At 46.9% G+C, this 26,329-nt stretch overlaps 1 protein-coding gene across 1 annotated transcript in view; it reads right to left on the bottom strand.

The window, feature by feature from the left end:
• The window catches only part of STARD9 (StAR related lipid transfer domain containing 9), a 134,878-nt gene that overhangs the window by 14,207 nt on the left and 94,342 nt on the right, over positions 1-26,329 (bottom strand). Inside the window, 7 exon segments of the mRNA XM_027569243.2 lie at positions 10,810-10,947; positions 11,316-11,499; positions 11,911-12,108; positions 12,295-15,272; positions 15,274-22,534; positions 23,996-24,461; positions 24,926-25,113. Of these exon segments, the coding sequence (XP_027425044.2) occupies positions 10,810-10,947; positions 11,316-11,499; positions 11,911-12,108; positions 12,295-15,272; positions 15,274-22,534; positions 23,996-24,461; positions 24,926-25,113 (11,413 nt within the window).

The raw sequence follows: 26,329 nt of genomic DNA, 5'->3' as shown, positions 1-26,329 counted from the left end.
AAGTCCCTGACACAAAACCAAAGACATCAGATAAATATCCCTTAGGCATATAGACACACAAATCACCAACAAAATATTAGGAAACTGAATCTAGCATCACAGAAAGAGAAATATACACATGACCAAGTATACACCATTCCTGGGATATACTTAGTTCAACATACAAAAATCAATCATGTAATACACCATGGTGGTTTTTTTTATAGATTTTTTTTTAATTTATTTATTTGACAGAGAGAGACACAGCGAGAGAGGGAACACAAGCAGGGGGAGTGGGAGAGGGAGAAGCAGGCTTCCCGCCCAGCAGGGAGCCTGATGCGGGGCTCGATCCCAGGACCCTGGGATCACGACCTGAGCCGAAGCAGATGCTTAACGACTGAGCCACCCAGGTGCCCCTACACCATGTTAATAAAGGAAAAAATCCACACTATCATCTCAATAGATGCAGAAAAAGTATTTGACTAAATTCAACACCTTTTCGTAATAAAAACACTCAACAAAGTAGGACTAGAAGGGAATTACCTCAACTTGATAAAGATTATCCACAAAAACACACAGTTAACATCATACTTAATGGTGAAAGGCTGGATGGTTTTCTCCTAACGTCAAAAACAAGGATGTATGCTCTCATAGCACTTCTATTCAACACTGAACTGGAGATTCTACCAGGGCAATTAAGCAAGAAAAAAACAACAATAAAGGCAGATGCTATGAGCTGGTGTACAGAATAACCTAAGGAATCTGCGAAAAAGCTATTAGAACTAATACATGAGTTCAGCAGGGGTACAGGAAACAAGATGAATATACAAAAATCAACTATTTCTGTCGAGTAGCAATGAACAAACTGAAAATGAAATTAAGAGAACAATTCCATTTGGGGCACCTGGGTGGCTCAGTTGCTTAAGCGTCTGACTCGTGATTTCAGCTCAGGTCATGATCTCAGAGTCCTGAGATGGAGCCCTGCGTCGGGCTCAATGCTCGGGGAGGAGCCTGCTAGGGATTCTTGCTCTCCCTCTGTTCCTCCCGTCCCTCCCTCCCTCCCTCTCTCCTTCTTTCTCCCTCTCTCTCAAATAAATAGATAAATCTTTAAAAAAAAAAATTCCATTTACAACAGCATCAAAGGAATAAAATACTTAAGAATAAATTTAACAAAACAAATTAAAAACTCATACTCTGAAAACTATAAAACACTGTTGAAAGCAAAGAAGACCTGAATAAAAGGAAAGATACCCCATGTTCATGGATCAAAAGACATTAAGATGTTTAATATATCCCAAATTGATGTACAGATTTGATTCAATCCAAATCCAAATCCCACCTGACTTCTTTGCAGAAATTGATGAGCTGATCCCTAAAATTCACATGGAAGTTCAAGGGACACAGAACAAACAATCTTGCAAAAGAACATAGTTGGAAACTTCCTGACTTCAAAATTTGCTACAACGCTACCGTAATCAAGACAGTGGTACTGGCATAAGAACAGACACATAATTCAATGGAATAAAATTCAGAGTCCAGAAATAAATCCATACATTGATGGTCAATTCATCTTTGACAAGGGTGCCAAGACAATTCAATGAGGAGAAACAACAGTTGTTTGAACAAATGGTCCTGGGGCAACCAGATATTCGCATGCAAAGAACGAAATTCGACCCCTAATTTTGGCTCACTAGTATACAAACATTAATTCAAAATGGATCAAAGACCTAAATGTAGGAATGAAAACTATACAACTATTAAAAGAAAATACAGGCATACCGTGGAGATATTGCGGGTTTAGTTCCAGACCATTGGAATAAAGTATCACAATAAAGTGAGGCAAATGATTTTGGTTTGTTTCCCAGTGCATAAAAAAGTGACGTTTACACTATACTGTAGTCTACTAAGTGTGCACTATCATTATGTCTAAAAAAACAATGTGTACAACCTTAATTTAAAAATATCGCTAAAAAATGCTAACCATCATTGGAGCTTTCAGTGAGTCATAATCACTAACCACAGATCATAACAAATACAACAATAACGAAAAAGTTGGCAATATTTCAAGAATTACCAAAATGTGACAAAGAGACACAAAGTGAGCAAATGCTGTTGGAAAAATAGCGCTGGAAGAAAAGCGCTTGCTTAACGCAGGACTGCCACAAACATTCAATTTGTAAAAAACACATTATCTGTGAAGCACAATAAAACAGGGCATGTATGCCTGTATAGGCATAATCTTTGTAACCTTGGACTGGGTAACAATTTCTTAGATATGAAACCAAAAACTCAGGAAATAAAAGAACAGATAAAGTGAACACCATCAAAACATTTGTGCTTTAAAGGACATCACCAGAAAGTGTAAAGACAATACACAGAATGGGATACAATTTTTACAAACCATATAATTGATAAGGGACTTGTACTAGAATATATAAAGAATTCTTAAACTTAACAAAAAGACAACCCAATTATAAAATGGACAAAAGATCTTAATAGACATTTATCCAAAGAAAACATATAAATGGCTAGTAAGCAAATGAAAAGATGCTCAAAGCCTTTAAATATCAGGATAATGCAAAAATCAAAGCCACACTGAGGTACTACGTCACATCCACTAGGATGACTATAAAGAAAGAGAAAGGTGTTGGCTGGGGTGTAGAGAAATGCAATGCTCATATACTGCTGGTGGGACTGCAGAATAGTGTAGCTTCTGTGAAAAATAGTCTGGTAGTTGTTAAAAAATGTTGAAACACGCAGTTACCCTATGACCCATCAACCCAATTCCTAGGTATATACCTAAATATCATGAAAAATACGTCCATACAAAACCTTTTTCTTTTTAAAGATATTTGTCAGAGAGAGAGAGCAAGCAAGAGAACGTACATGTGCACACGGGCACATGAGCAGAGGGAAGAGGCAGAGGGAGAAGCAGTCTCCCTGCTGAGCCAGAAGCTTATTTTGGGGCTTGATCCCAGGACCCTGGGATCATGACCTGAGCAGAAGGCAGATGCTTAACCGACTGAGCCACTCAGGTGGCCCCAAAACTTTTTTTTTAAGTCAATAAGTTTTTATTTAAGGAATTTTACGTGTGATTCCTTCTAGTGCCAATCACCATAATTCCTCCAAAGTCAGAATCATAATCTTCAAAACAGCCCTTGTAAAAAGAACTGTTGTTCAATCCACAGTTGGCACTGTGAGTCCAGAGTTCCTTTAGTCGGGCTTCTTTGATCTCCACTTGAATATGGACATACTTCAAAAATTCCCCACCTGTAATCTTTGGGATCCAGTTTCTTAACATCCACATTTAGGGTTAGAGTAGATGGATCTGCCTGGTTCTCAATTTCAAACACCCTCTAAACATGAATGAGTTCAAATCCTATTCACCCCTAAACTATCACACCCTAGAATTGTACAGACTGTTGGGATACACCCATACCTAGATTTTAAAAAATCTATTAAGTCTTTCACATAGTTTTATAGCAGACAGATGTCTTGTAACTCTTTCCCACAGACCTAACACACAGTTCCCATAGAAAAACTTTTATGTGAATGTTCACAGCAGCATTATTCAGAATAGGCAATGTGGAAGAAAATCTAAATGTCCATCAACTGATGAATGAATGATTAAGATGTGACCTATTCACACAATGTGTTATTACTGGTCATAAAAAGGAATGATCGTCTGATACATGCTACAGTTTGGATGAACCCTGGTGGGTTCAGTTACTGTCTTCCAAAAAAAGATACATTTTAAGTCCTAACCCCTGGTCTCTATAAGTGTGACCCTATTTGGATTACACTGGATGTAATCAAGTTATAATGAGGTCATACTGGAATAGAGTGGGCCCCAAATCCAATGACTAGTGTCCTTTAAGAAGAGCAGTGAAGACAACCGAGAGATACAGAGAGAAAGCCATGTGATGGCAGGGGCAGAGGTCAGAGTGATACAGTTGCCAGGAAAGGACTGCCTCCAACTACCAGAAGCCCAGAGAGGAGCATGAAACAGATTCTTCCCCCAGAGCTTTCAAAGGAAGCATAGCCATGTCGATGCTATCATTTCAGACTCCTAGCCTTAAGAAGTATGAGAGAATAAATTTCTGTTGTTTTAAGCCACCCTGTTGGTAATTTGTTACAGCAACCTTAGGAAATTAATACAACCCTGAAAACATTATGCCAAGTGAAAGAAGCCAGTCACAAAGGACCACATACTACATGATTACATTTTATGAAATGTCCAGAACAGGCAAATCCATAGAGGTGGAAAGCAGTGCTTATCCAGGGCTAGGGGATGATGGGTTTGGGGAGTAATGACTAATGGCCATGGGGATTTTTTCTGGGGTAATGAGAATATTCTAAAATTGATAGTGGTGGGGCACCTGGGTGGCTCAGGTCATGATCCCAGGGTCCTGGGATCGAGCCCCACTTCGGGCTCCCTGCTCAGTGGGAAGCCTGCTTCTCCCTCCCCCACTCCCCCTGCTTGTGTTCCTGCTCTCTCTCTGTCAAATAAATAAATAAAATCTTTAAAAAAAAAATTCGAATGTGGTGATGGATACATAACTCTGTGAATGTACTAAAAGCCAATGAATTATAACAACAAAAGAATAAATGAATTAAAGGAAGTGCTCAAAAAAAGGAGGGACATATTATAAGGGCACAAGACTCAATGTGAAAGAACTCCAAATAAGGAAAGCTGGTACAATCTGAGCAATGAAATTAATAATGATAGTATTAGAGGGGCACCTGGGTGGCTCAGTTGGTAAGCATCTACCTTCAGCTCAGGTCATGATCCCAGGGTCCTGGGATGGAGCCCCACATTGGGCTCCCTGCTCAGCGGGGAGTCTGCTTCTCCCTCTGTCCCTCCCCCTGCTTGTGCTCGCTCGCTCTCTGTCAGATAAATAAAATCTTTTAAAAAAATGATAGTAGTAGATTATAACCCACAGAATAACATATTTATGAGTCCAAACTGAACAAAGTAAATGACTGAATAAATAGGGAAAGAAGAATAATACTTCCTTACAGAAAAATTCAATTAATAAAGGTAGAAGAGGGGCGCCTGGGTGGCTCAGTCACTAAGCATCTGCCTTCTGCTCAGGTCATGATCCCAGGATCCTGGGATCAAGCCCTGCATGGGGCTCCCTGCTCCACGGGAGCCTGCTTCTCCCTCTCCCACTCCCCCTGCTTGCATTCCCTCTCTTGCTGTGTCTCTGTCAATTAAATAAATAAATAAAATCTTTAAAAAAAAAGTATCTCTGCCAAATGTTTATTAATTATAAAGAGAAAAACAGTAACTTTCAGTGGACAGCTCCCAGACATCATTGTAACTTCAAGGTTAACACCACTAATAAGACATACTGATATCATGCACCCTCTGATATAAAGCACTAAGGGTAAGGCAGTTGCAGGAGACATACCTACACAACCATATCATTTGTTGTTTGTCTAAAACTCTAACTGACGTCCTGTGTTTTTCTTTGCTTTAACTGGCAACCGAAAATGAGAAGGGCACATCGTTTCTGTGGTATTCTTGCCAAAAATGCATAACTTCAATCTAATCATGAGAAAATAGCAAACACATTCTACAAACCTACTGACCACAAGACTTAGAAATTATCACAAGAAAAAGGAATTAATTTTTTAAAGCAGAAATTAACAAATTAGGATCAAAACTGACTCCAGAAGAAATGGAAAAATCTAAACCAGGGATTGGCAAACTTTTTCTGTAAAGGTCTAGACAGTATTTGAGGCTTTGTGGACCATTTGAGTAGTTTCATCTACTCAGTTCTGCCATTGTAACATAAACACCATCACAGACAACACATAAATAAATGGGCAACGCAATATTCCAGTAAAACTTCATTTACCAAAATAGGCAGAGGGCCAAATCTGGCCAAAGAGCCTTGTTTATCAATTCCTGATCTCATCAGACCACTTTCTTTTTTCTTTTTTTCAGAGACAGAGCAAGCATGTACTGGGGTGGGGGCGGCGTTTGCAGAGGGAGAGAGGGAATCTCAAGCAGGCTCCAAGCCCAGGGCAGAGCGGATCTCACAACCCTGAGATCATGAATGGAGCAGAAATCAAGAATCGGATGCTTAACCAACTGAGCCACCCAGGTGCCCTGTATCAACCACGTTTTATCTATCCACTCTCCCCATGATGGATTCTCAAATGGTTTCCAACTCTTCATCACTTCAAATAATGCTTTAATAAATACATGTCTTTAATAAACTATGCAAGCACTGCTGGATCATAAGAACCTATAAAGGCTCCTATTTCCCCAAAAGTCCCGCCAACATCTGACTTTCTAATTTTTGACAATTAATAGGTATAAAATTCCATTACTTTTTATTCCTGAACATTTTATTCCTATAAAAGAAATATAACACTGATAACCATACCTGAAACATATTGCAAAAACATAAACTAAAGGGAAAAAACATAAATATTGATGTAAAATCCTGAATAAATAGCAAATAGACTCTGACAGCACATTAAAATAATACAGCATATGCATAAGTATACAATGTATTATAGGATTGATTCCAGAATGCAAGAATGGTTCAATATTATCCCATCAATCAGATGATCATCTCCAAAGACTGAAGTAACCATTCTATGTAAGAATGCTCTGTAAAATAGAAATAGATACTTACTTAGTATTGAAAAATGTATCTAGCTCAGCTCAAAAACTAGCATCCAGCTTACATGGAGAAACACTAGAAGCATTCCCACTAAAGCCTGGAAGAAGACAAGGACACTCACTGTCATCACTATGACTTTATTTATGCTGGAAATACTAGGTAATGCAATTAGAAAAGAAGAAGAAAATAAAGAAGAAAAAAAAATTAGGGCGCCTGGGTGGCTCAGTTGGTTAAGCGACTGCCTTCAGCTCAGGTCATGATCCTGGAGTCCTGGGATCGAGTCCCACATCGGGCTCCCTGCTCAGCAGGGAGTCTGCTTCTCCCTCTGACCCTCTTCCCTCTTGTGCTCTCTATCTCTCATTCTCTCTCTCTCAAATAAATAAATAAAATCTTTGAAAAAAAAATTAGAAAGGAAATGGTGAAACCATCTCTACTTGCAGATTAGGTGGTTATATACCTGAAAAAAATCTAAGGCAGGGCTATACAGTATGGTAGCCACTAGCCACATGTGGTTATTGAGCATGTGAAATGTGGCTAGTGTGACTTAAGAGCAAAAGCTATGATTCAATTCTAATTAATTTTTTATTTTTTTTAAAGATTTTATTTATTCAACTGAGACACAGAGATAGAGAGAGAGAGAGAGAGGAGAGAGCCTGAGCAGGGAGAGAGGCAGAGGGAGAAGGAGAAGCAGGCTCCTTGCTGAGCCAGGAGCCCAATGTGGGGCTCGATCCCACGACCCTGGGATCATGACCTGAGCCGAAGGCAGACGCTTAACCATCTGAGCCACCCAGGCGCCCCTAATTAATTTAAATTTAAAATAAGATAGCTACCTATGGTAGTGTCTACTGTATTAGTGCAGATCTAGAGGACAGACCAAAAAACAATATGGACACAAAATTAACACACATCAGTGCCTTTCATACATACAAATAACAACCAGACAGAAGATATAAAGGCAGAACAGTAACCAAAAAAATAAAACACAATTATAACAGTAACAAAAAAAAAATAAAACAGGAATAAATCTCATAAGAAATTGAGAGACATGTCAAGGAAATTTGAAACACAAAAAGGTTGTGGCTGGACCTTACTATGTTATTGGTTAGGAAATTCCACAGCATAAGATGAGATTTCTCCCTAAGTCAGTTTAAAAATTTAACATGGTCCCATTAAAAACATGAACAAGTTTTTATAAATGAACTAGTTAAGCTAATTCTAAATTTCCATATAAAAATTAAACAAGAAAAAATACTCTAGAAAAGCTCAGAAAGGGCGCCTGGGTGGCTCAGTCCATTAAGCGTCTGCCCTCAGCTCAGGTCATGGTCCCAGGGTCCTCGGATCAAGCCCCACATTGCGCTCCCTGCTCAGCAGGGAGTCTGCTCCTCCCTCTCCCTCAGCTGCTCCCCTCACTCATGTTCTCTCTTTTGCTCTGCTCTCTCTCAAATAATCTTAAGGGGAAAAAAAGGTCAGAAAAAGAAGAGGTAGTAAAACACATTATAAGCCTCATATAAGAAAAGTTGGCATCTTAAGCTGATGAAGCAGAGATGAGCTATCCAGAGGAACTATCAAATGTTAAAGGGACAACTTGATAGCCATCTAGAAAGAATACAGTTGGATCCCACCTTATACTATACACACACACACACACAAAGTTAACAAGGACTTATTTTATTTTTTTGAATCAAAGATTTAAACATGAAAAATTAAACCATATAATTTCCGGAAGATATCACAGGAGAAATTCTTCGTAACTTTGGAATGAAGAATGCATTTCTAATTATGATCAGAACATAGACACTTAAAAGGAAAACTGATAAATAAAAACTTCTGAATGGCTCCAAACACAATAAGCAAAGTCAAAAGAGAACCAAGAACTGGGACAAATATAATTCCTATCAGGCAAAGGGCTAGCTTGCCAAAGAACTCCAGAAATCGGTAAGAGGGCGCCTGGGTGGCTCAGTTGGTTAAGCGACTGCCTTCGGCTCAGGTCATGATCCTGGAGTCCCGGGATCGAGTCCCGCCATCGGGCTCCCTGCTCGGCAGGGAGTCTGCTTCTCCCTCTGACCCTCTTCCCTCTCGTGCTCTCTATCTCATTCTCTCTCTCTTAAATAAATAAATAAAGTCTTTAAAAAAAAAAAAGAAATCGGTAAGAAAAAAATAGAGAAATGAGCCAAAGATATGAACAGATAGCTTAGCAAAAATTCAAACATTTGATAACATGTTGGTGAGAGTGTGGGGGGAAGGTGTATCTCTCCTATTGCTGGTGGGAGTATAAATTGGTATATCTGTGAGGTAAAACTTGTCAATATTAAGATCTCAAATACATATACTCTGTATGAGTCCACTTCTAGATATATTTGCACATGTGTGGAATGATACACACACAAGGTTACTTATTGCAGCACTGTTCATACATAACAGCAAAAGACTGAAGTCAAGCCCCCCTGCACGGCAGCACTGTCTCCTTGGGTGGGGAGAGGAGGACGACCAGGTTCTCAGGCAAGAGGAAGAGGTACTTCCCTATATACCTTCATAGATGTCTACATTTTTTGTCTTTTCTACCACATGAATGGTAGAAATACCATATGAATAGATTATCTATGCAAAACATTACATTTAAAAACATGCAAAGAGAAAAAGGAAACACTATTTCAGCTGTTAGAAAGGATAAGTCAGCAGCAGATTTGCTGGTGTGCAGTGCTGACCAAAAGACATTCTTCAGGATGTAAAGGGACAAAGCAGGTACAGTATGCTGCCATTCATGTGCTTTAGAAATATACACACCTTCTCAAAAAAAAGTTAAAATATATCTATATAACAAAAATATAAAAAAATTTAAATAGAAAGAAAAAATATATATAAGAAGAAAATTTAAAGAAAAAGATTTGTACATTCTTATAGATATTAAAACATAGAATGTATTCCAGAATGCCTCTGGAAATATACACCATACTGCTGTGTGGTTGCTCCTGGGGAGGGCAAACAGGAGACTGAAAGACGAACTTGCCATCGTATGTCCTCTGCTACTGTCTGAATACTATTTTTTTTACTATGTGAAGTTTAATAGAAAACAAATTTCAAATATTCTATCCCCAGCCAGATCTTACCTCTAAGCTCCAGATCTGTATTTCCAACTGCTCCCCTCAGATTTCTCACAGGCACTACGAACCCAGGAAGTGCAAAACCAGACTCACGATCTTCCCCACAAAACCTGTCCTCCAGGGCTCCACACGCTGCTGCCATCACGGCCCCTTCAGCTGCTCAAGCCAGAAGTGTGTGCTGTCCCCGGCTCCACCCTGTCCCCTCCTCACAGGCCATGGGCTCCTGCGTCCTGGGAATGCTCTCTGTCCACGGCACCCTCTGTGCTCGTCTCCACCGGCAGGGCTCCTGGCCAGGCGAGGGGCACCTCTCACTGGGCTCTGCCATGGTCATCAACGGCTCTACCCACAGGGGCTCTGCCCCCTTCTCCTGTAACCTCATCGTCCTGCTCCCCTGCTTCAAAGCTTTACAGCAACTTCTGGGAAGCAACATGAGCACATGGATCCAAAAAGGGCCAGAATTCTCAATAGAGTCTATGTGATTTTCCCTTTCCTGGTCCTTCCTCAAGTCATTCCTGTCTCACTGCTGTCCAGCCACACCAGCCTTCTTCCAGTTCCTCCAACTCTTCCTCCCTCAGAGCCTCACTTGCCAAGCCCTCCGCCTGGGAGACTGTGCTCCCACCCCATCTCTCCTGACGCCTGACACCCCAACACTAAGCTCTTCTCCGCTCACTGCCTCTCACCCCCATGACGGCAGTTTAAAGGCACCCTCTCCAGACCATCTTTGCTGACCTACCAGACTAGATTAGATCCCGTTCTATGTTGGCTTAGAACCCCTTCTTCATATAACTTACTATGATGCTGATTAAATAATCACAAACTAAGCTGTACTTAGCCCTCTCACAGGCTTAAGGACAAGAATGGTTTTGCTCACGGCTATACCCCCAGTGCCTAAAATACTACCTACAAAATAAACACTTGTTGGATGAATAAACAGGGAGTGGGAGACAAAACTAAACGGAAAACCAAAGGCTATCTATCATCCATGAAAAGGGCTCATGTCAGCAGTGGCCTCCAGGAGGGAGAACTTCCTGCCCCACCTCTTGCCTCTGGTCTGCCCCCTGGCTCATTGCTAGCATCTGCCTACTCACCACACTGTCCGGGGACTGGAGCTGGTCTGGCAAGGCTGTGCTGCTATTGTAGCCGGAGGTAACACCAGAGGAGAGGCTTCCACTGGAGCTGGTACACAGGGAGCTGGATGTGGCCACGGTGTGCAGCTTTTCTTCTTCCTGAGAAGGACAGGGTAGTGTACCCTACCCACTCCTCCCCTAGCACCACCCCTTCTCACCTCCCCAGCGCCCATTACCTCCCAGCACCTGCCATCTCACCCTGAAACCCTCACGCCTCCCCACTGGCCGACCCCAGCTAAAAACCAAAGCTGCCTCCTCCCGGACTCTGGCCTGGGGACAGGAGTGGTCAGAGCAGGATGACATGTAAAAAGAGTGAGCACAGCTTTGAGCTGGTACTAAGAGTCCAGCACCTTCCTCCAAATGCCACATCCTGACTCAGAGGCAGCCCCACCGAAGGCTGACCCAGTCTGACAGCTGCCGCAGGCTCCAGGCCTACCCTGGCATCACTGGCTTGCCCCACTCCCCACCCTGAGCAGCTGGGAGATGATCTGCTGGCGGATTCTCAGCTTCTCCTGCTCAGTCTGCTCCCGTAGCCGGGCCCGGGCCCGGGCAATCTCCACCTTGGCCTCCTCTCGGGCACGCTGGTATTCTTGCAGCATCAGTGCTATGTCAGAGGCAGGGTGAGCAGACCGCGATGCCGACCCTGGGCTCCTGAGGAAAACCACAGGGTAGAGAGACGCCCTCTAACATTGTGGGTAGGTGGGTGACAGCCTTGGCCTGCTCGTCCCAGACCTATTCAACACCATCCTCTCTTTGCCTACAGTTTGGTTTTACAACCCATTTTGAGACTCAGGCCTACTGTCTTACATGGTAGGTCACAGCCACTCTGCCCACCCTCTCCCATTACCTCTGCCCCAACTTATTCCCGCCCACATCCTCCTCTTTCCCTTGCCCCATTCTCCCACGGTCACCTCCACTTGCCCACAGGAGTGTGGGACCTACTCTTGGAATCACTCCTGTCAAAGGAAGCTGCAGCCTCCCTTCTCCAGGCCCTGCTCCCCACGGCCCTCTCACCCTATAGACAACCTGCTCTCTGCGGGGTTCTGGGTCCACCCTTCTTACCTGGTGGTCTCCACAACATCCTTCCTCAGTTGCTGCAGGTACTCTCGGCGCCTGCTGGGTAGGTCAGGGTCCCGGGTGGGGAGATCTCTGTTGGGCAGGAGGCTCACTTGCTTCTGGGGACCGAGGTTCCGTGTCCAGTGGAAGTTCTGAAGTCGTTCAGCCCGCTCTCTCCGGAGGGTCTCAATGGTTTGTTTTTGCCTGAGACAAAATGTGATTGATTCACCTAAGCTGGCCCTGAATGCCCCTCTCCATCTTAAGATCTACCTCTGATCCCCAGAAGATCCCAGAGCTTAGCAGGGGAAAAAGGGACAGCCAGCTATTAGCCTTCTCTGATTCTCTTTCAGCCCACCTCTTGCCCTACCCCACCAGGCTGGGGGCCCTTACCGGGCATAGAGCTCCTCCCAGGCAGACCGCACAGGCTCTTCAGCAGCGAGCGCCTCCCCTGTCCCATTCTGTAGCACCTGCAGCAGGGCATCTGCCTCCCCAAAGCCGTGGTGCAGTTTCGCTTCTGTGAGTTCCATGCTGAGTGAGAGGTTCTGGGCCCCAACTTGCAGGGGGATTGGCTCCCTCTGGGACCACTGAGGATCCTGGCTCTGGTCGTCAGGAGGTTGTAGGGTCTTCTGTCCCTGATCTCCAGAGCTCATATCACATCTGGTCCCCAGTGACTCCATCACACCTAGCCCCCCAGGAGAGCCATCCTGAACCCCATGCCAATGAGTAAATTTGTTATGCAATGGGAAGTCCCTCAGGCCGTGATGCTGGGGCTCAGGGGCCATGCACACCTGGGAACCAGAACACAGCAGCACCTCAGACTGGCAGGCGTTGGTCGGGCCTAAAGTGGAACCCTGGAGCCCTGCTCTATCGGTCAACTCAGAGACAGGGCAGGGGCTGAGGGGCTGGAGGCCTCCCCTTGAAGGTGAGAAGTCCAGAGTGGGCTGTGGCTCCATCGGAGATGCTGAACTCTCACCCCCATTTTCTGTCTTGCTCTGCCATTGACTTGGCCCCCTACTCCTCACTGGGCCAGACCCCAAGGAAGCCAGGTCCTCCGGCACAAAGCCATCAGCCAGCCTCTGGCCCCTGCTCCTCAGTGAGGGTGGTGGCAGTCCACTTTGGACCAAGGTGGTAGTCCTGGGCTGAAGCTGCAGAGGCGGCTGCTCTAACAAACAGACTTGGAGTTTCGGGCTCTGTGGTGGGCTGCCTGGCGAGCTTACCTCAAGGAATGACCTGCCATCACTCCTTTCTAAGGGACGCTTGCCCTCCCCACACAGAGCCCCCACTCTCTGGGAGCCACCTGACTCCTCAGTGGTTTGAGAATGATTATCCACTGGAGGCCTGGAGGTGTCAAGGAGAAGGTCTGGGCTGGAGACAAGCTCCTGGTAGCCTTCAAGAGGACAAGCTGAGGTGGCTGTGAGTGACAAAGAGTCTGCAGGGAACCCCAACCCCTGGGTGCTGGCACTAAGTGTGAGGATTGGGGAGGAGGCCCTCTCCACCAACAACATACCCATGGTGCCCAGCTCCGTCTCAACCTTAGGATCCCTGATGGACTCTGCAGCACTGGGGCAGGGCTCTGGGGATTGGGAGCCACTGAGGCTCGGGCTACCAACAGCCAGTCCAGAGGATTCCTCTGGCTGGGAGCTGGGAGGTAGGGAGGCATCAGGGGAAGCCTGAGGGCTCACAGAAGGGAGGTTCTGCCCAAAGTGAGCTTTCTGAAACCTCAAGTGGGATGGGGGTGCTGGAAGGCTCTGGGGCCTGCAGTGGGTGCTTTCTTCCTGAAGTTCTGAAGGTTCTGCCATTTTCCATGCTGTTTCCTCTGCCTCTATCTTCTGAAGCATCCCTGTGACACATCTCTGCTCTTGAGACATGGTGGGAATATCTGAGCCCAGCACTTCAAGGACCACATTGACCTCCTGAGGGTTGGCCTCTGGGGCCTGAAAGTGCAGAGGTGGTAAAGCCAGGTCAGTTTGGATACACTTGTCCATGGTGGTCTGAGTGCAGCCGTCTATCATAAGGGCCTGGGTCACCTCATCTGGGGTCTCCCTCTTGATGTTCTGTTCCTTTTCAGCCACACTTGGCTGTGAGAGACTCCCCAACAGCTCTGAGGTGCTGTGCAGCAGTTGTGAGAGGTGGAGAGACAGATTATGCATGCTGGTCCAGGAGACCAGACTAGAGACTGGCACTGCACTGGTTTCTGGCTGAGGAGAGGAGATGCCAGTAGAGCTCCAGCAGAGACTACACCCCAGGGTCTGTGTGCCCTGCTCCGAGGTGTCCATCCTGGACTGTCCCACAGGACCACCCGCCTCTGACGGATACAGCAGCATAATCTCATCCACTGGATCTGCAGCACTTCCTTCAGCCAAGAGGGGCTCACTCCTCAGCCAGCCTGCTTCATCAGGGGTGCCCGGGAACTGGGCTCTCTTGTCAGGACCCTTACTGGGGGTTGCTCCTTCAGGGCTGTTCAGGATGTGGAGGTTCCCCAAGGCACACAAGGAACCCCATACTTCCGAGGTCTCACGTGAACCCTGGGCATTTCCAATGCTGTGTGGGCTCGACAGGTCCCGGGCATTGGCACAGCTGCTGAGGTGGGAATAGAGTGGAGAGTTCTGGCGTTCTAGGCCATTGTCCATGCTTGAACAATGGGCCATGTTTGATGGTATCAGGCCCTGGGGTGTCTGGCCAGAGGAGACATCCACTGCACTGCCAAACACATACTCCTTCCAGCCGATCTGCACAGGCCTCTCTGGACTGGAGGATAGGATATAGGGATTGATGTCACTGGAGTCAAAGTGTAACATTCCTTTGTCTGCTTTGGAACGCCACTTTTCTGGCCTGGCCTGGCCAACTGGTCTCTCTGGACTTTCCTGCCAGGCCTCTTCCAGGGTACTAGACGTCCAGCAGGTCATGAAATCAGGGGTTGGCATGCAAGAGAGAGCTGATGACCTTGGGTAAGGAGGAGTGGCAGGTTTCGGGGGCCAGTGATCAGCAGTGCTATTGTCCAAGTTAGATGAGGCTTTCTGACCACAGCCCTCAGCTTTCAGAGATGTTTTCACTGCTGAATTACCTGAGAAATAGTCCCTGGGATGTGGAAACCACAATATGTTAGGCTCCCGTGTATCTTCATCTGTGGGGGAAGGAGGCTCCACACTCATGTTCAGCTCCTGAAGAGACCGGGAAGAGCTAACCACAGAGAACTGTGGTCTAAGGGAGGACCTAGAGTGTTTGGAGCCAGAGACGACTGCAATCACAGGAAGTGAGCACCCATTGTGGGGAGCCAGCTGCTTCCTGCCAGAGGCGGGCAGGCCAGGGCTCATGGGTATGGGCTGTGGGGCTCCACTTTGCCCCAAAGGCATGGTAGCTGAGTCCTTTGAAGCCTGATGAGAGCATCTTAGATACAGAGGGCTCAGCTGCATGTGCTTCCTCTCTGCCTGCATCTCTAATCTGACAGCTGTCCAAGCTACCTTCCTGGGAAGGTTGAGAATTCCTGCCCTGGGCAGGTTCTTTACCACCACCCGAAACCTGGTATTTCTGCTGCTCTTCCTCCTCCCAAGGACTGTCAGCTTGGTGCCTGGAGATGTGTTTTAACTTTGCCACAAATTTGGCTTGGGGATCCAAGCCACTGTGACCTCTGGACTTAGTGGAAAGTTGTCGCTTTTCTGGAAGGCATTGGATTGCATTTCCTAGACATCCATGCTGTGGTTCCCCCAGAAGCTCACTCTCAAAAGACCCTTCACCTAAATCCAGGGTGTGTGGTCTCTCAGTTGTTGAAGGTGGTTCTGGCTTGGTTTGAGACTCTTGTGCATTCTGGCCACCTCCAGAGCTGTCCTGAAACATCCTCAGTGGCTCAGAGCACAAGCCTACAGAGGAAAGGGCAGCCTCAAGCTCTGTGCTGGCTTTCTTCTCAGCAATCTTTTTCTCAGGATCCTCTACTGACCTTGAGCTTCCATTAGCCCCTGAGTGACTCAGTGAATTTGTGCCCACATGAGAGGCAGAAGGGGATGTACCCCCTTGAGCCAGAGATAGCACAGCAGAAGAAGTAGAAGGCTCCCGAGTGCTGCTATCTGTTGGCCCAAATTCTCTGTGAATGCCCTTGGGCTCAAGGCCAGGTGCCAAGAGCACTTCAAGTTCCCCAGAGTAGCTCTCTCCTCTCTCATCCATCCCAAAGGCTCTGGAAGGCACTACGCAGGGCGGCTGGAGAGTGTGTGGGGCAGCCTTGGAACTCCCTTTTCCCAGGTCACCATCCTTATAACACAGTAAAGTGGAGGGTGGGGAGAAACAGGCAAGAGAAGCAGCGGGTTGAGGATTGCACAGATGTCGGCAAGGAGTTGTTCTGCTGTCTTCCTGCCCCCCAGATGGACTAAGAGTCCTGCTGCTTTCAATGTTCCCTAAGAAGACAACACAAAAGGAAGTCTGCTGTGGGCATCTGCACTGAGCCTCCTCCTGAACTTCTGCAGGACCTGGGCTAGGTCTTTGATCTGGCAATGAAGTCAGCCCGGGATGTTTGCTGCCAGCACTGCAGGCTTCTGCCAGCCCACAGCCAACAGTCTCCTTCCACTTCACACACTGCTGCAAGGGAGCTTCCGGTTCAATGCTCCTCAGGGCTCTAGGCAGTATGGTACCCTGTTTGGGACTTGCCCTCCCTTCTTCTAAGCCAGTGGAAGCCTCAAGGCACTGGGAGTAGTCTTGGGTACTCGCTGAGAGGCTGACAGAATTCTGAACGTCACAGGTCAAAAGCTGACTTTCAAAATAGGTTGTTTTTCCTCCCTGTGCAGCCACTAAGAAACTACCTGAACCTCCTCTACAAGTGGTATCTAGAATTCTAGGTTCTTGATGCGCTGGGCTGTGCTCCTGACCACCAGGGCACATGGCCTCTGCAGTGTCCCACAGACCTAACTGGCTTCCCCGACACGGAATCACACCAGGGTCATCATTAGGGGCCCAAGAAGATAAGGGAGCCACTACTTTCTTTGGTATTTCCCTCCTGTCTCCTACAGCTGTTGAAGGAAAACTGCCTGAGCCCACAGGATCAGAAGAGTAAGGTGTTCTGGTTGCTTTTTTCTTTTTCTCTCTGATTTCAGAACAAGAGTGACATACAAACTGTTCACCGGCTCCCAGAAAATGTCTCAGTTCTCCAGCACAATGGCTTTTGCCTAGAGTTGCGGCTACATGGGAGGAAGCCTGTGAGGGATGCTGTGGCCCTGTTTTAGCCTCCGTGTTGGGCGGATGTTGAAAGCTGTCTGCAGGGAGGGGTGTGGCCTGACGAACTTTCCTCTCATTAGTCAACAGATGTCCTGATTCAGCAAAGAGAGATGTCACCTGAAATCCTTGCGCTTCAGCCTCATTCCTCGTCCTGTCTGATACTAACTGGTCCCTTCGTGGACACTGAGACCTACCCAGGGCCCCTGAAGAACATTCAGGTCCTAATAAAGTCTCACAGTAAGGAAGAATTTTGCTTCCAGCCCCCAAGTCATGAAGCTGCCTTCCCTGGGCCTTTGCTTGTCTGATCTCCTCCAACACAGCCAGGCACATGGACATATGAGCACAGCGCTCTGGGTGAGGCACCCTTGGCAGGGACACAGGTGCTGAGAAAGTACCACTAGGAGAACCAAGGTCCTCGGCCTCCTTCTCTGCCTTCTGCCTCGCCTGCCGGCCTTGATTATTACCCTCTTCTAAGAGGCAGCAGGCCGCCTTTTCAAGTGGGCTAGAGACCCTGTTCAGGGAACTGGTTCTTTCTGTTCCTCTTTGTACAGCTGCCTCGGCTTCAGAATCAAAACCCTCTCTGGGACTCAAGCCCACTGAGATGCTTCTGAGGTCCCCTCCTTGGTCTTGGGTACTTGCTGATCTGTGGCCCTCTGCCCCCACAGGAATGCCCTCTGATACATGGGAATGACCATGAGATCCCATAGCCGTGGATATCACAGACCCACACCAAGCAGAGTGTGCCAAGGAGGAGCCCCCTCTAACATTTCCCTGAGGACTGTGGCTTCGGGGCTCTCCACTCTGATTCTGACTCCCTGCTCCAGTTACCAAGGGACTGTTAGGCATTCTCAACATTATGGGATCCAGCACAAAGTCAACTGAAGAGATGCCTACAGTATCACGTGCATGAAGATAGTCTCTTGGCAGCCTTGGACAATTCAAGGACAAGGTATTACTCAGGTCTCCATGAAGAACTGCAGAGGAGTCTGGCTGGCTCAGCAACGGGTCAATCTCCTGGCTGGAAGATGTGTCCATACAATGCTGGCTTGGGCTAGGAAGTTTCTGAGTTGATGAGGCCACTGTGTTTTCCTCCTGTAGGCTCCCTCCTCTTCGCACAGCCATTTCCTCAACTCTGCCTTGAACTTTGGACTCCTCTTGCTTAGAACTACTTACACATTTGACAACTTGGCTTTCCCAAAAACTTTTCACAGTTTCCAGTTCCTCGAGACTTCCCAAGCCACAGGGCTGCCCTCTGGGGCTTGCGGATGCATTCCCCGCCTCGCCCTCCTTCTCAGAAGACATCTTGGCGCTCCGCTGCAATGGCAGAGCACTAGCCGATGCCTTGGTTCTTGGATCAGCACAGGTGTCTGCAAACTCTCTACAAGTTGTACATGTCCCTACTTCATCACATGTGTCCCAGGAGGGTCTTTCTAATACAGCTGGGTGAGTGTGTTCTTTTGCAAACTTAATGTCTTGTACACATTCCCTTGACTTGAAGGGGTACAAGGTGATTTTCTGGACCTGGGGACTTTTCCCAATGCTACTGTTAAGCTCCATTTCTCCAGCTTCGCTATCCCTAAAGGTAACATCATCTGTTTGTTTTGGAGAAGATGGCTGATCCTTCAAAGACAGGTGGTTTCCAAAGCTGCCTGGCCTTAGGACATGGTCAGCCATCTCCTGGTCCCTCAAGTCCTGAAATATAAACTCCTTACTGACTCCCAGTGTGTGGGAAGCATTTAGCTGCTTATTCTGCTTGGATTCAATTTCCAAGATGCCATTTTCCAGCTGTATTACACTCCTAATTAGCCTGGCCATTTCCTCAGCACTATTGACTCTCTTATTCTGTTTCTTTCTAGAAGGTTCTTCTTTGGGGCTTACCATTTCTTGTGAACTTCCAGGGCCCTTACATTCACTCAGGTTTTTTTCCTGAGAGCATGTAACTGACTGGAATCTTTCATATGCAGACTCTGCCTGTGGAAGCTTAAACTCTTTTGAGTTGCCTTTGGAATGGAGAGCTTTCCCAAGAAGACCAAATTCATTCTTCCTCTTACCCTTGTGGGCTGGACTCTCATCTGGGGCCATCATCTTTGAGCCACTTACTCTACGATGTACTGATCTGGACTGCAAAGAAATAGCAGTTTCCCCCAGCATGTCCTTGTCAAGGGCTAAATTGGTTTCATAGATGAAATCAGACCTGGCCCCAGAAGAAAACTGTCTGTTCATATCAAAGGCCTGAGTCTGTCTTAGGACTACATTGTGATCCTGCTCTTCTTCCTCATCTGCCTCAGACTCACAAATAAGGAGAGGCTTCCTAGACCTAGAATGCCTTGAGTAAACATTGCAATAGGACTGTACAGTGGCCTTTTCTCCCTCCTTAAGCGCTGAAAGACTGTGTTTATTTAAAATTCCAACTTGATTTTCAAATTCACATACTTTTGTGCTAGTAGATGAAAGAAAATGTCTGTTCTGAGCAACAAAAAAATAAACTGAATTATGGCTTTCTTCTTCAATATTTCCAGGGCACTTTCCTCTTTCTCTGCTAACTTCCTTGGTGTTCAGATCAAATGGCCTCGTTGCTGTGACCTGCTGAGATGAGGCAATCTTGGAATTCTGGTTTTGTAACAGCACTGGCACATTATTCTTCAAATAAACATTTTGGAGAACCTGACGGTCATGACCAAAGCCCCAGGCTTCTCTGGGGGGTGGGGAAGGCACTCTTGATTCTCTGCAAGCCGGGATCTCTAAGGCAGTTTCTGTCAGGGCATCTCGGCTTTTGGTCACATAGAATGTCTCCAAGGGAGGTGGCTCCAAGGAAGTCGGGAACGGATTCCAGGCGGCAGAGTGGGGGTACCACTTTGGACCTGATGGAAACACAAATGAAACACTTGGGTGCCTTCCAACCACTTCCCTGGAGCTCTCCTGATAGTCTACCTTCTCTTCCTGCAGGGGTGGGTAGCCACTGGGACTGAACTGCCCCTCCTGGCTTGCACTATTTGTCCTGAGAGGAGCCCAGCCCTGGGGCCAGTGGTTTCTTTTAGAGGCTATGGTGACATGACCGTGACAAGGGTTCTTCTGCAAAAAACATTCATCAGAGGAAGTCATCAGTCGAGGTTTCCCACTACTCTGAGAACACCCTTCCAAGCTGTTCTGCTTGACTTCACATGTTTCAGTCATGGAATTTGCTATCTTGTTCTCTGCTGCAAAAACTGGTGCACTTGTAGTTCCAGAAGTCAATGATTCTACATCTGCTGAGTAAGTTCCACTGTGACTCAGCTCTTTCTCTCTAGTTGTAAAGAAATCTGAAGTACCTTCTAACTCAGCACTCAAATTGTCCTGTTCTTTCTCTGCTCTCAAATGCCTAATTTTGGATAAATGGATAGGAAAGTTGCTGAAATCCAGACTGCTAGATACCCCAGAACCAACTGGCAATAGAGTATCTGTTTCTTTGCCAGAAGCTTGGGTCAAGGAGGCAGAGTCTTCTTCCAGGGAGGAGAAAGCTGGCCTGGGTTCTCTTATAGCCTCCAACACAGGATGGGACAGTTCAAGGAGGTACTTCTGCTGAAGGGCAGCCCAGTCCCTCTCATGGGCACTGCCTACATGAGTGAATGAGGCAGCAGAGGCAGCCAAAACACTTGACACAGTGGAGTTGTTGGATGCTTCAGAGTTGGCCTCCTGGGCTGTGTCAGGGATACCGCTGGCCTGAAAGATGCCAGCAACTCGTGGCTGAAGAAGCCTGTAAGACCCCCAGAGTGACAGCCTGGATGTATCAGAAGCAGGGATTGTGTACACACTGCTTACGCGGCAGGGCAGCTCAGCACCATCTCCGGATAGTTTGGAGCTACAGGGCAGGAGTATTTCTGCCCCTGATGGCTTTAGTTCTTCCATATTTTGCCAGTGTCCAGGCCTCTCCCAACCACGGGGCTGAGATTCCTGGACATCTGGACTTGGACATAAAGAACCCATTATTCCTGAGGGGCTGCTGGAATTGATCTTAGAGTCACAGGAAAACCAGGAATCCATAGACAACAGAGGGCTCCCTCTTGAAAGTTGCAGGCCTTGGAGTGTGTTTGCCTGTTCAGAGGAGCTTGCTCCTACCTCCGACTCAGGTTGCTCACAGTGGGGCTGGGGTGGGGGACCAAGGTAAAATGAACTGCTCATTGGCAGGATGGCATCCAGCTTGGTTCCTATTCCGTGGTTGATGGGACCAAGACTGGACATTGCCTCCTGGTCCACTGTGGGCAGACTGGAGGTCTGTAGGTGCCAGAAAGTCTCTGTGGGCATCTCATCAGCTGAACTGAAGAAAGGATCTTCTTGCTGATCTTCCCTCAGTTCCTCCTTGCCATCAATCAGGCTATCCAGAGAAAAGCTCCTATGAGTTTGGGTGAATAGTCCACTGTTTGAGGATGTGGTGAAGCCCCTCACAGAGGCGCTAGCTCTGGCCCTGCGGTGGCCATGGCCATTGGGAAGATAACTACTCCTTGGGCTGTCTGGTGGGCTTTCATACCCCTTCTCAGCCAGCGAGTCCTCAGATATTTGGCCGTCGTCACTTTCAGAGTTCTCTGGCTCTGGGAGATCCTGTTCCTTCCCCTGGGGGTCCTCTGGCTTCAGTGGTTCCATCAGGGCTTTGGCATAGACACAGGAGAGAGAATCCACTGAGTAACTGCTATCTGCATCAGATAAGTCACCATCGTTATCTCTTACATGGTCCACTCTTGGGCTGAAATCTATAAGTGAGGATGTGGAGTCTGGGTCTCCCACACTGTGTTGTCCCCTCAAAGGGCTGCCATGAGGCAAACAAGAGGACTTTTTGGCAATGTCTTTGACCAGAACCCTCTGTTGCCTTTTTGATGCCCTGTTTGGAGGAGATGGTTTGGATTCCTTCCAGAAAGTCTTGGCTTCCTTTCTATGCCCAGATGCCTTTTTGGGTCTACAGGGACGTGAGGAACTGCAAAAGGCTCCCTTGGCAGGCCTGTGGGTCCCAAGGTTCCCTTCTTTTCGCCACTCTGCTCGTGTGTGGTCAGAGTCTGATAGTCCCCTACCCATCCTGGTACAGGTGGAGGGGGTGAATGCATCTGGCTCATCCCTTGGCTTTAGCTTGTTAGCTGAATGATCCAGAGATGCTAAGCTCTGGGACACCATCCGACAGGGCTGCTTACCCACTCTTTCCATTTCCTGGATGCTGGCAAACTCAGAACCCACAGCAAGGCAGGTGCCTGAGGATAAGGCTCCTTTCCTTGCCAAGGCCCCCTTGGCAGTGCAGAGATACCCCTTGCCTGAGGAATAGAGGGCATTCTTACTGAAGTGTCCTGTCCTTGGAGGGTAAGAAGCAGCCTGGGGCAAATACTCTTCTGATGGAATTTTCTCTGATATTTGGTCCGTAGGGTCAGGCATAGGAGGTAACATGGTGGAGGGATCCCGATTCAGGAAAATACTGTGGAGAAAAGGAAAGCCATTTTAGAAAAGTAAAAGGCCCCTATTTCCTGCTCACAGAGAGAATATAAAGTCCCACTTATTTGCTCTGAAAGAGGTTAACAACTAGGCCAATGTCACTGTCCCCTCTAGCCTTTGAGGTCAGAGAAAAGCTCTACAGGTACAAAAGGCAACTGTGGACTACAGTCTTAGCTTCAAAGAGGCTCAGGTACACTCTGTTGCTCAATTTCTTTATCTTATAAAAAGATTGAACTGAATCTGAATCTAATCATGCCTTTAGGGAAAACTTCCATTAATAGGCAGTATGAAGAATCTAAATGACACTGCAAGGAATCAAACAGGCAAATCTATAAAGTGGCATCTTCTATAGAACTGATCCACTCTTAACAAATGATATGAAGAAATAAAAATGAAATAGAAAGTATTATTAAAAGGAACTTAAAAGACATAACCACATGCAGTGTGTGATTCCTACTTGGGTCTTAATTTGAACAACCAACTGTAAATAGATATTTTTGAGGCAATAAGAGAAATCTGATATGGCCTAGGTTTTAGATTATATTGAATAACTGATCTTAATTTTGTTAGGTGAATAATGACAATGCGATTATAAGAAAAGTCATTGTATTTTAGAAATAACATGATGTCTAGGAGGGTGCTTTAAAAATACTTCATCAGAAAAAGGACAGAAAGGAGATTAATGCAAGCATAGTAAATCTTGGTAACTGCTGAATGTGGGAAATAGGCATACTATACTCTCAACTTAGTTTATGCTTAAAAAATTTTAATAAAAAGTCTAAAAAAAAAGCCTGACTAGTACTATGAAGACCAGAGAGGTGAGCAAACAACCAACAGACATGAACTGTATACATACTATGGGCAAGGCCCTGGGGTAGGCCTAGAGGATATAAAGAAGCAGACACAGTCCCCTACTCCATCCACACCTTGACTGAAAGGAGTGGAGAAAAAAAAAAACAAGGAAGATCCCAAATTGGACCTGGGAGTCAGAAAGGTAGTGTTCCACTCGCTTAAGGTCAGGAAGCTCACTTGAGGTGGCAGGACAGGCAGGAGGAAGACGGAGGAAGTCTGTGGGAACCGAGTCTGGTGTGAGGGGAGATGAGATAGAGGCAGTGGCAGGACAAACACAAGGAGATGTACATGGATAGCCAGTGTCTAAAGAGCAGGTGAAAAATGAGGCTGAGATTCTCACTTTGAAGATATCACCAAAGCAGCAAGAGTTGCCACTCAGAATGGGAGAAGGTAAAAGCCTGAGTCTTAGAAGATCTCACCTACAGAGAAAGAAGAGCAGTCAAAAGAGGGAAAAAGTGGAGAAGAGAGGAGTAAGCAAATCTTTCCATTTCACAGACTGAGAAACTGAGGCCCTGGGAAGTAAAGAACACCACCTGAGCAACAAGGCAGTAAACCTCAGCCAATGACCCCAGGTGACCGCCGCTGGCTGTACCTGTGTAGCTGGGGCAAGTACCGGCTGCAGAGCCTTTGGAGGCTCAAAGAACTGTAACCTGTCCATCTGTTTCTATGTTGAGGCCCTGGGACCATGGCGTCAGTGCCAGGTACCCGGTATGGGGGCTTCTGGGTGCCGTCATCCTGGAGCCAGCACAACGCCTTGGGCTGCTCCAGTCCCTTCTGGGCCCCCAGCAGCCTCTGCTTCCTGATGATTCTCTCTAGCTGGAAGGAGGCCTTTCTTCGCCGGATGTCCCACTGTGCTGCCCGAAGTACGTTCCTGCGCCCAAGCTGCAGTCGCACCTCCCTCTTCTGGCTTTGGACCAGTGGGTTTAGCAGAGTCTCAGGATCTGCCTGAAGCCAAGCACCAGGTGGCACACAGGCCTCGAGTTCTTTCTCTACCACGTGGTCTTGCTGCTGCTGCAAGCCAGCCAGCCAGGTCTCTTCTCCGAGCAGCCACTGCTGGTCTGGGAACCAAAGACTCCCTGAGAGAAAGTCAGCACCTCCCTCCCTACCCGTGCAGCCTAGACTCAGACACCTCTGGCTGTGGCTGGACATGAATGGAGGGAAAGTGCTGGCCAGGGTGATGTGGTGGATGAGGGCTACCGGGCCCCCTTACCACAGGGCTGGGGAAGGAAGCCCCTAGGCCTTAGCACATGCTGGGGCAGGCAGCAAAGCATGGATAAATGTGTACGTGAGGAGAGAGCAGGGGGTCCATCACTCTGAGGGGCAGTAAGGAAGGTAGCTTCCTTATTCTTGCTTCCAGCCCCTCATAAGAGCCTCTGGTTTCTGAAAGAGGGGAGAGAACACCTAATATCAAAGATTCCATCATATCACAAAGAAAACAAAGGAGAGAATAAGGAAGGATGTGGAAGCATGAAAATGAAGAGATGAGAAGGTGAAGCAGACACGGTGAGCACTAGGCACCTACTGTCTTTAATTTGCCGGCTGATGTGCGCCTGGTCCAACTCCAGATCCTGTTTGGCTCTAATCTGTCCCGCTAGGATTCGCTGCCTCAAATCCCCCACGTAGTGCTGCTGCTGAATCTGGGCCCTGGGGGGCGCCTCTCCAGCCCTCAGCAGCTGGTGGTCCTCGTCATTCTGCTCTTGTAGCACTCTCCTATCACAGAGGGGCCAGGGTTACCCAAGGGAAATGCAAACCCAGTTCAGGACAAACCAGTGGCAGTCTAAGCCTTTCTGAGAGCCCTGAATTCAACAGGGCAGAGTGGGCTTTGAACTTCTGGCAACTTACACATAGGCATGCTGTCATAGGCAGTTCATGATGTCACAGTGCAGGAGGGGAGAATGGTCCTTACACTAGCATATTCTTAGACTGTGAGTTGACTAGAAACACAGGTTCATTCTGGTTAAGGAAAATGACCAGGAAAGTAAAGCAACTTTAAAAAACACAAACATTTTAGCTAAATCAAGAAGGTTTGTCCTTTAAAAAAGAAAAAGGTCTGCTTAAAACCTGCTGGAAACAGAGTAGAACAGAAGCTCCAAACATTGTGGGAATGGAAACTCTACTACTTGTTCAGAGATTATGATTCCATCTCCATTTTGTGAAACAGAAACCCTCTGTGACCTGGGAGTAGGAGACAGCCAATCTAGAGGAGAGAATTTATATGCACACCACATCTGTGTGTGTGCCTGGAGACCCGGAGGAGAGCTAGTCTCCACTTGAGCGCGGTTCTCAGTGAATGAGCCCAAGAACAGAGTTCAAGAGTTTTAGACTCTACCATAACTTTCAGAAATACATGCTGAAGTACTTACTGGTGAAACTGCCTAGGATTTATTTAGATCCAGTCGGGGAGAGCAGGGGAGAGTGGAAAGGGAGTGGGAATATAAATGAAACAAGATTAGCCATGATTTGATGACTGGTTGTGTATTTGGAATTCTCCATAATACAAAGTTTAAAAAGAATTCTAGATTGTAGTCATGCTTTATTCTGCCATCAGGTTCTTATGTGGCCATGGATGAGTTAGAGCCTTCCTCTGAAGACTGACAGCTTCTACCTGTGTGGCTTTTCCTTTGGTCACACATGGCCTCCTATGCAAGGACCTCACAGCAAGGTCTCTCCATCCCTGTCATTCAGGTTTCTAAAGGAGCCAAGTGCATGGCGATTCCAGGTGGTGGGAGTAGGGAGTGACTGGGAGGGACTGGGATCTGCTGCAAGCTAATAAAAAAGCCCCAATCTGCCCTCCCTTAGCCAGCCCTTAGACTTCATTCTGGTCCCAGGATGCCATGCCTCTTCAAGGCTCACTTAATAACTTACACTACATAGTCTGAGCAGTAGTACGCTAGGGGGTTCACCTGGCTTACATTTACTACTTGGT

The sequence above is a fragment of the Zalophus californianus genome, chromosome 6 (assembly GCF_009762305.2).
Source record: "Zalophus californianus isolate mZalCal1 chromosome 6, mZalCal1.pri.v2, whole genome shotgun sequence".
In the NCBI taxonomy this organism is placed as follows: Eukaryota; Metazoa; Chordata; class Mammalia; order Carnivora; family Otariidae; genus Zalophus; species Zalophus californianus.
Note: the sequence above shows the minus strand (reverse complement) of the source record. Positions and strands in the feature narration are given on the sequence as shown.